General features: G+C 40.5%; 1 protein-coding gene across 1 annotated transcript; it reads right to left on the reverse strand.

The window, feature by feature from the left end:
* Positions 1 to 1,301: 1,301 nt before the first annotated feature.
* LOC307248317 (uncharacterized protein) lies at positions 1,302 to 9,818 on the reverse strand (the record flags this gene model as incomplete). Its single annotated transcript, XM_080024718.1, has 7 exons — positions 1,302 to 1,452; positions 1,690 to 1,780; positions 3,164 to 3,368; positions 3,594 to 3,741; positions 3,889 to 4,082; positions 4,488 to 4,612; positions 9,524 to 9,818. The coding sequence occupies 7 exons, from the start codon at positions 9,816 to 9,818 to the stop codon at positions 1,302 to 1,304; spliced, it is 1,209 nt and encodes a 402-aa protein (XP_079880844.1).
* Positions 9,819 to 10,237: the final 419 nt, after the last annotated feature.

Genomic DNA, 10,237 nt, shown 5'->3' on the forward strand with positions numbered 1-10,237 from the left:
ATCTTTGTTTTATACACACAATTTATCTTATGTTTTCCAGAATAGATTACTTTGCAACATTCAAGACACAAGGAGCGCCATGTTTCATAGGTTCAAAGATAAATGGTCAGTTAACATATGGGACAAACCAAAATTAAGAACATATTGTTTAATAAAAGATAGTTACAGCTTAGAACCCTATGTAAATTATAATTTAAGTAAAGGCAAAAGATCGTTGTGTGCACAGTTACGCTCAGGAACACTACCACTAGCGCTGGAGACTGGTAGGTTCAATGATACTCCAGAGGCAGACAGGCTCTGTTTGATGTGTGACCTCAGGGAGATTGAGAATGAGATTCATTTTATGTTTTATTGCCCAGTTTATGATGATTTGAGGGATGTATTGTTTACTACGATGTCTTCCATTTATGCTGATTTCTTTTGGTTCGACGACTATGAAAAACTTGAGTTGTGTTTTAAAAAGGGAACCTTTTATGTTGCAACCTTTCTCTGTAAAGCCTGGGAGAGAAGAAGAAGTATGTTGTTCAGAGACCCAGCTGTACAATATTCTGTATTTTGATTGTAATGTAGTATGTGATGGTGTCCTATAAACCCATGAGGGTTGGGCACTTTGAGTGCAGGACACAAAAACCAAAATAAAAATGAATGAATATAGTATTGTCGCTTAATGTTGTAGGCCATCTATTAAGGGTGGACACTGGTTAGAAGTTGATGAATGGCCAACCCTCCTTCAAAAATAGTATGCTACAGGGCACTCTTGTGGCATAGTGGTTAAGAGTGTGCACTCAAAACACATTGCCCTTTTCTTAGTGGTGGCTGGCTCCGACTCAACCAATACTCTATGGTTTTGGACAGTTAAATTAAGGTGATGAAGGGCCAACCCTTTGGCAAAGGCCTCTGAAACACTTTCAAAAGGATAATACAGCTACTCTCTTAGAATGTCACAGCTATTTTCTCTCTAGTGTTCTGCTATGTGTATAAAAACCCTCCTGTCATGTCATGAAAGTCAAGAATCCATAACATATTCAAATGTATTCAATACAAGCACATCAGTCAAGTAACTGAACATAATTTATTGATTTGAAACATAGAACATGGAAATAAAACCTTTAAAAATATTTAAAAAAACTGAACATAATTTATTGATTAGAAACATAGAACAACATAGAACAAGGTGGAAATAAAACCTTTAAAAATATAAAAAAAACTGAACATAATTTATTGATTTGAAACATAGAACAACATAGAACAAGGTGGAAATAAAACCTTTAAAATATATTTAAAAAAAAAACTTTAAAATATTACGGCCGGACGGTGTCCCTGAGGGCATTTACCACCTCCTCCATCCCAGTGACCTCAAAGGAGGTACTGGCGAAAGCGGGGTCCCTGCATTTGGGGCAGTTCCCCTGAGCTGCTGTCCACTGTCCCACACAGGCTCTGCAGTCAATAAGACTGCAAGACGGCAGTGGAGTCTAACGCTGACAATGCCTCCTTGTTATATTGATCAAGTCTCTGAGCCCTTCTTTAAAAAGTTCTGGCTGATTGTTAACAGCATTCCCCAACATTGTGCTAACATCTGGCCAGTGCAGAGCAAATTCTCTCTGTGCAGCTTCCTGGTCCTCTCTAGTAAAAAACGGGTTTGTCCCAAAGACTGACACCAGTGTCAGCGAACCGACCTCAGCTCCGTACCAGTCTGCAGCCACTGAAGTATCTGGCAGAAGATCTGCAGACACTTTTTTGGGGCATCCCTCTCTGGCCAGGAAACATGGGATCCCCTTTCCTAAAATAAATTGAGCAAAAGAAAATAAGTTACTATAAATATATATTACATTTTCGAAATGTGCTGACAGAATCCTGACCTTCAGGATGAGCGTAACTGAAATTAAACACTAGGTGATAGATTCAAGATCTCCTCTATACTGTTTCAACCTCATTGTTTGACCAATAATTATTTTCACCCAAAAACAACACTTGTTATCTTACACAATGTTGTTATAACAGATTAGTTAAGAGGCATCAACTTATAACACTGGTTTTATGTTAACATTTGAAGTTAGCAGTTATTTGATTTGATTTCATTAGCAATTACTACTGAAAACCATGATGGGATTGCATCACACATGCAGCTCAGTTTTTGAAAGCAAAGCCCACCCCCCCCGCCCCCCCACACATACAGACTAGAATAATCTGTATTATAGTCAAATTCATACCTCCAAGAGAAGTTGACTCTAGATCAAACCTTATTTGAGGATAGAGGGCTTATAAGCTATTTTTTCCGAAAGATAAAAATCTTCAAGAGATTCAACCCGATTATAAAACTGCCGGCTCTCATGAACCAATATTGACAGATAACATTTTTTTTTTATAGTCTTGTTATTTATTACAATATATTGTTTAGTATTGTATAAGAAAAACCTGTACTACCTTCTAAATATTTAAAAATAACACATTTCACATGTGTTTAAATTTGTGTAGAAATACAGATCAATTTTCCAATATCAAAAAGAATTGAGAGCACATGGCTTGACTTGCATGTTAAATTGTAACACTTATTTGGGAAAAGTGAGATGCCTTTACGCCAGCTTTGTTTAGTGCTTAGTACACAGTCTGAGACTCTGCTGCACTCTAAACAACTGGACTGGAGCTCCGCTTGAAAGAGGTGGTCTCAGGGCGTTTGAAAGTGAACTCTGGAGCGGATCATCTCTGGTGTGAACACTATCCGCAGTAATCACAGGAAGTGGAGTATTTATGCATCATTTCACCGTCTTTTGCATGTCTTTCATTAAATACATGTGTTAAGTTATTTAGCGCACGTTGTCTCAGAGCATAAACTCAAATGCTCTGCCCGCTACAGTCTGCTGATATTGATACGTGGGCTGACAGTGGAAAGTAGCAACACATTTAGTAGATTCTTGCTGTTACAATATGCGTTCCACATTAAGCATGAAAATAACCGGCAAATGCTCGATGATTTAGGCAATGGTAGAAATTGCGAGCAATCTGACTTTTTACTTGCTGAACTGTCTGACAGCATTTCCGTGCTTGTGGCTTTTGTTTGTACTGTACTTTGGTACTTTGGTGTGAACACGACCTTAGACTTTCCTTACTCAAAAGTGTACCCAATTACACTCTACCTTGTCACACTTTTTTTTGACAGACAAACCTGGAATCCTGTGGGCGTTCCATGCTTGCACCACGCGGTGTACCCCGAGCTGGGCAAGCTGACATGTTAGCGATGAAACGCTGAATTTGGTCAGGTTGTCCTCCATATCCAGCTCCTCTTGATCAACAAGATTGACCAAAGGAGCTTTTAAAGGGTAGTTTACTCTGTTGTTGACCTCTGGCCAAATTCTTTCAATTGTGTGATTCTGTAAAATATAATAAAAATCTTCAGATTGTAACACTTTTTTTTTTAATTACAAAAAATCCTTGATATTTGATTTAAAATGTTGAGAATGATCTTCTTTCAGCTCTCGATGATCACAATCATCATTAATTAAAGACTGACATATTGTTTCCTATTACAATCAGGGTGTGTAAAATGTTAGATTCACTAAACAGTATATATCAAGTTGTTTTCTAAATACAATCACCTTGGTCGATGGTGTTTGCCTGTATGGTGGCCTCTCTGTGTTGTGCCGGTAACTGGCAAGCTTTTCCTGGACATACAGGGTGAGGTAAAACTCTTTACCGTGGTCTACTCTGACCTGGTCCCACATCCCATGCTCCATTACCGCAGTTCTGCAAGAAAAAAGAATATCTGATCTGAGTTTGATTTGCTACTTCATGATGACGGGATGATTTCTTCACGGTCTCGGTTATTCATACAGGGTACTTTTGGTGTTTTGGATACTGAGACAAAGATGTTTAAAATGAATTATATATTACCTGTAAACGTTGTTGTAAATTGTTAGGTTGTTTTTAATAGGCATAGTGGAATGTCCAACAATTTTGCTTGAGAAGCCATCTATCGCCATGACGTGAGTCACCCCAAACATAGCAAGTTTCTCATTTTGATCCATGTGGATCTTGTGACCCACATAGGCTGCTCTGTATGGAACCGGATTCAGGTTCCTGGCTCCCTTAAAGACGAACAAAAAAATTATCATCGGGACATTACAAAGTAAAACATGAAGCACCCCTACTTTACTTTATTTAAGTGGGGGTTCTTAGGTACTTAGGTTTTAACAGCATCTTTTATAGAGTTCCAACACTACCATTGACTAACTCCTACAATTGACGTTACTAACACTACAATAACTTCTGGTGCAACAATTCGCCAATCATAGTTCTGCTAAGAATAAAACAGCTACAATTTCTAATGTTTCCACAAATACTATTACAATTAGAATGTTCTAATGTTTCCACAGTTACCATTACAATTAGAACTGTCTTACAAATACCCCCACCAATTAAAATACATGAAATAATCAAATTGAAAGTCATTGGTAAGATACGGATAATGAACACAAAATAAGCCTTCCAACCTGACATCGTGCCCTATGATAAGGGTGATTGATGTTGCGTAACACGGCTCCCACGCGGACCTCTGATGCTGCTGCAAGATAGCCGGTCATCATTTTTCGTCCATAGGTAGGACCCAGGGCCGCTGCTACACTTTTGGGTGCCCTAAGCAGAAATTGTCAGTGATGCCCCCCCCACCCCCCTCCCCCCAAAAAAAACACCCAGAAGCTCGCGTCCGCAGGGCGCGAGCGAACATTTTTTGCCCTTGAAAGATCTCTGCGACTGCTTTTTGGCACATTTGCCAGCATTTACTAACAGAAAGAACAGCTTAACTTGTGAAAAAACTGCCTTTGCAAAGGAATTGAGTGATAGGATCATAGACTGATTATGAGATAATGGGCCCCTGGGCTTACACTCTTAAAGGGCCCCCCACTTGTCCCTATCCAGTCAGGTACACTGAATTTTCTACACGGATACATACAATTAATGGCAAAAACATATTAAGGAAGTCAGTGTTTCCCACAGGATTTTGGGGTATTGTTGGAGGGACCCTGTACCTTGTTGGGGGGTGGGTGGAATTTTTTTACCTTTTTAAAGTAAAATGCATCAATCTGGTGCACTTTGTGAGGAAATTTTAGAGACTAGAGAGATATCAAATCCTGAGATGCAGAAGGAACATTATTTTTCAGATTTTTCTTAAACAGGTAGCACTCTTTACTCTGCAACTGTAAAAACAGTAGATTGGTCTGCAGACCCATGTTCTATGATGGAGGGGCCCATTTCAACAGATAAAGGGTGGATATGAACAATTTAGAATTCACACATATAAAGTTTATTTGTGTATGTGTGAGGGGGCCTTCAACCCCCTTAGACAGAGCTACTAATGCTGTTGTTTTTAACTTGCTTTTGTATTTCTCCCCTACTAGTTGAGGGGCCCATGATGATTTCTATCTTGTTACATTTTAATGAGTATTTATATTTAGGCTATTCCTTTTTGGACCCTGTTATTGGCATCAGTGACTGAGCTCTTTGACTATGCAACATGAAAAGTTACTATCAGTATCTCTGGCTAAGGGCCCCCCTGAGCCCTTGGGCCCCTGGGCCTGTGCCCAGTGTGCCTGTGCAGTAATCCACCCCTGGATAGGTTACACAATTAAGAAAAAACAACGATGGGCCTGTTCATAACTAATTTATATATTTTTTGTAATGTAATGATTATCATGAACTTTAAAAAAAAATAAACTATTTTGGGGGGGCCCCGGACCATCTCTTTTTCCTTTTTAATTAAAAAAAAAAAAAATATATATATAATTTTTTTTTTTGTTGGGGTGCCCCCCCCCAGGAACTTGGTGCCCTACGCAGTCTGCGTACTCTGCGTATAGGGAGCGGCGGCCCTGGTAGGACCAGTCTAATGTGGAGAGAGAAGAAAATTGATTGAAATTGTGTTAGACCGAAAGGCATCAAAGTTATTTCACAGTTGGACACTATACACACTTTCATACCATAGCATAGGGGGAAAATACATTTTGTTTCGTAGGTGTACGCTAGGTTTTGTACATCCCTTTCATGGGAAGCACCTCATGATTGTTATTGGTTTAATATACTATATAAATAAATACACCTGCTCTTCTTCATTTAAAATTGTTAAACCATAGTCTTTGTAAATAGGCTACTCTATTCTGATTGGCTGGAGTCCATTGCGTTAACTTATGATATATGGACACCTATTGAATTCCTAACTGGTTCCAGCAAATCATTCTGTCCACTTGTCCAAATGAATGGTCGCCCCTGAGCTATAACAGATTAGTAAAGCCCAAAATAAATCTAGCCTGCCTGCCTATAAAACAATTTCGCAATATAATCTGAACACCACAGGATGGCGCTCGTAACACACGAGCTGCAATAATGCTAGTAGTTAAATAAGTGGTTAAAACATTAGTATCCAGCTGTAGCCCCGGAGGCAAACACCCTGATGGGACAACACCACCAGGCGGGCTGAAGTACTGTGGTGTGATGAACGTTACCAGTACGTTAGATTATTTTTTATTTTTTTTGCTACGTCATTAACTGCTAAGTTGGAAACAACGTCAAACAATAACAAGACCGCAGACAGATATAGGCTACTAAGTTTGTGTTATTTATGATTAGGTTCACGCATCACAGCTGGGTGGTTAGGGTTAGGGCAAGTGAGTGATGTAGCAGACATAAAAATCACGTCCGTCACACCACAGTACTTCCGTGGTGTTGTCAAGCCAGGGTGTTTGTCTCCGGGGCTGCAGCTGGACTGTACTCGGCTGAACTGAATGACCGCTGGATATTTCCCAATAGTTTTCTTATCAAACGGTGATTAGGCCCCGTGTTTAATTACAAAAAGTTAACCACTCAAGCCCGGTTTCACTTTATCTGAGCTTAGGCTACTGCTATCAGTCACTGTTCAGCCTGTAGGCCTATTGTCAGGCTGCCGCCCATAATAGGCTCGGGGGAAACGAATGGAAAGTTAGCTTGAACTGTTATTAAAGTGTAACTGCACCCCTGTTTGAGCGTACTGCACACTTTTGAAAAATGCATTCAGACCATGGATTCTGAAATTCTGTTTTAGAACCATTTTTTTTTAAACATTCCGACATCAGCCGGCCGAGATTCGTGAGGGAGGGGGCGTGCGGTGTCTGTGAAGGAGGGGGCTAGCTGCTAGCTGTCACTCAGGGAAGATCTGAATGACATGACTTCCTTGAAAAACTCGAGTGACACGAAGTCTAACGGCACTACACAGTGAGCTCATATGCCACACAGATGGGTCGAGTGAGGTGGAGGACTTTCCTTATTCTAAATTGTTCGCGGGTGTTTCTATCGTAGCGTTAGGAGGTTAGGAGACAGAGTAGCGCAAGTAAGCTAGCGGCATTGTGTCTCACACAAGCGAGATAGTGCAGACACTGCCGGTCGAAGTTAAGGGTGTTAACCCCCGAAATAACATCCTTGGAGGGACAGTATAACCCGCTCTAGTAGCTCATCCATGGACCTGTACAGAGCGTGCGTGACCGGCTTTGTGGCGACGTGATGACGTACATTAAGCTCAATGTACGTCATTTTACGAACCCGAAGGAAAAAGTTTTTTTCAAATCTTAGTAAAGTACTAAAATAATTTACGGGGCCCCCCTTCCAGATACGATCTCAGAGTTGCTTGGGAAACTGAGATGGTTGTTAAAAACCTTAGCCTATATTTTGACAGCAAAAATAAGTGACCATAATATTATACCGCCCTTTTCCGCCGCCGCGGGACAACTTGCCGCCTTCATTAATTTCAATGACCATATTATAAGCGGGTTATGGTATAGCGCAGGCAGTAATGTTGGCACTTTGTTTTGAATAGTGATTTACAAATCATACACTTTACAACAAGGTGTATTTTTTTAAAGACTTACCTCTTTTATTGCGTTGGAGACGGCGGCTTCCAGCTTGTGGTCATCCACTTTCTGCCTTTGAAGGCCATGGTCTGAGCAGAAACGTCTGATATTTGCAATAGATCCCCCTTTCATCAAACCACATTGAACCGTTAAATGGTTCTGTATTTCCTTGTCCGAACTTCCACTACTCATCATACTGGCTATCAGTTCCAGGTATGGCAACAGCTGTGACTCCATGGTTGGCAGGTTTGACAAAAATCGCAGCCTGGGGCTGGGCGGGATCCGGATTGTTATTTTATAGTTGGCGCGCTCAAAAAAAAAAGGGCGCGCGTGGTTATATCGCCAGTCATTGGACTAGAAGAGAAGTAGTTAGCCAATCATAGCGCTTGGGGACGGATCTCGGACCAATACATAGGACCAATATTGGAAGCTGGGGAACATTCGTCCGTATGAGGGGGGGGAGAAGGGGGAAAAGAAGGAAGGAGAAAAAAAGGAAAAAGGAGAAAAAAAGAAGAGAAAAAAAGGAAAAAGGATGGAAAGGAAGAGGGCGTCCACCCTCAACTACAGGGTCGGTGGTTCGATCCCCCGTCCCCCCGACACATGTCCAAGTGTTCCAGGGCAAGACACTGAAGCCTAAATTGCTCCCAATAGTTAGTTTGCACCATAGATTGTATACAAAAGATTTGCACCCTGCGTGGTAGCTGCTGCTATCGGTCTATGAATGTGTGTCACTCTGGATAAAAGTGTCTGCTGAATGACATGTAATAATAATAAACTATTAAATGAGATATGTAATGACCAAAAAATGTACTACTTTGTGTGTTTGTTGTTAATGTAGACATTTGACTGTTACATTAAATAATAGGCTAGTTATTACATAACTGCTAGGGTGGTCAACCCTTAACTGCAGGGTAAAGAAAGGATGAAAAGCAATCTGAAAATGATCAGAGAGCAAAGAGTGTCTCTGATCTTGGAAGTTCAAGATGTTGCCTCCTTGTCAACACCTCTTGATTTACGACAGGTAAATTACCTGGGAAAGCTCGCATTCCAAAGAGTGTAAAACCTTTGATTAAACCTTTGTTTTTTTTCTTTGAACACTGATCACAACAATCCATTTTGCTGCTTTAACAGTGTACATTTTCCAGCTGTGGGAAGAATAAAGGGATATCATATCTAAGTGCAGTGCTGACAGGGTAATACCACTCTAGATATAAAACTGTGGCATGAAACTGGTGTTCAGGTTTATGTTTAATCAATTATCCAACTGAGTTTTCTTTAGTCCTGTTGGTCACATGTTTTACTTGATCACTTTGTTGAGCATGGTTCAAGGAGTGATATACAAAACGTTTCATTCTTGCTCTTACCTTTCCAAAAAATGACATATTTGCTATAATGAAAAGCAGAGGTACTTAATACAAATGAAAAGGGGATGATTGAAGTAAATGCAACATCAAGCAACATTTTTGTATACACATTTATTGAAAAACAATAAAAAATCTATTTAAATGAACAATAACACAACACCAATAACAATTATTTACATAATTACACTGAAGCTAAAACTTAATGTTCAGTTTTTTTTTCCAGGTCTGCTGCCTGCATGGCCCTCAACCACTCCTCCTTTGACATCTCCTCTGTTTTTGGGCAATATATCTTGCCTTTAAACTGGCTGTGGCCAGTCTCGACAGTCCGGTACTGACCACACTTTCTGCAAATATTTGTACTAGCAGTCCTGTTATACTTCCGTTTGGGAAGCTGGGGTTCGGTCGGGGCATTTGGTGCAGTGGGTTCTGGTTGTGGGAATGCAGAAGGGACAGGGTAAACTAGGGCAGCTGGTGCAGGAAAGAGCTGCCGCCTTGACCCTTGCTGGATGTGGGGACCATGGTGCTGGACAGATGGGGCTGGAGGCTGAACTGCGGTGGATGTGGGTTTTTTGGACTTGGTTTTTGCCATCCCTGCTGTATTCGGTGGCATTGTGTATGTTGCGACCTAGAATTGCAATATATCTAAATTGCACTGAGCTAAAAATGTACATGGGAATAAGATTTAACAAGTTAAACAGATGTTATTTTATAGCTTTATTTTCTTGTTAAAAAGCGGAAGTAGTAGTATGACCTTGTACGTTATCAGGATGCGTTCCTGATTGTGGTGTGTTGAAAAGTTGACCGTGAATAAGACATGCTGTGAAAAAGTCCGGCTGCTTCGTGAAAACCTTTCTAAAAAAATGCAGTCCGGGGAGAATAAAGTTGCCAAAACGAAAGAAGACAGAGTCGTTCTTTAAGGGTGCAACATAATTTTGGTGTTTCCGCCCGGTCTTATAGTTTGTGGAAACGAAGCAAATGGATTGTAAAGGAAACAGACGGACCAACGCA

The sequence above is a fragment of the Ammodytes marinus genome, assembly GCF_949987685.1.
Source record: "Ammodytes marinus genome assembly, chromosome: 3".
In the NCBI taxonomy this organism is placed as follows: Eukaryota; Metazoa; Chordata; class Actinopteri; order Uranoscopiformes; family Ammodytidae; genus Ammodytes; species Ammodytes marinus.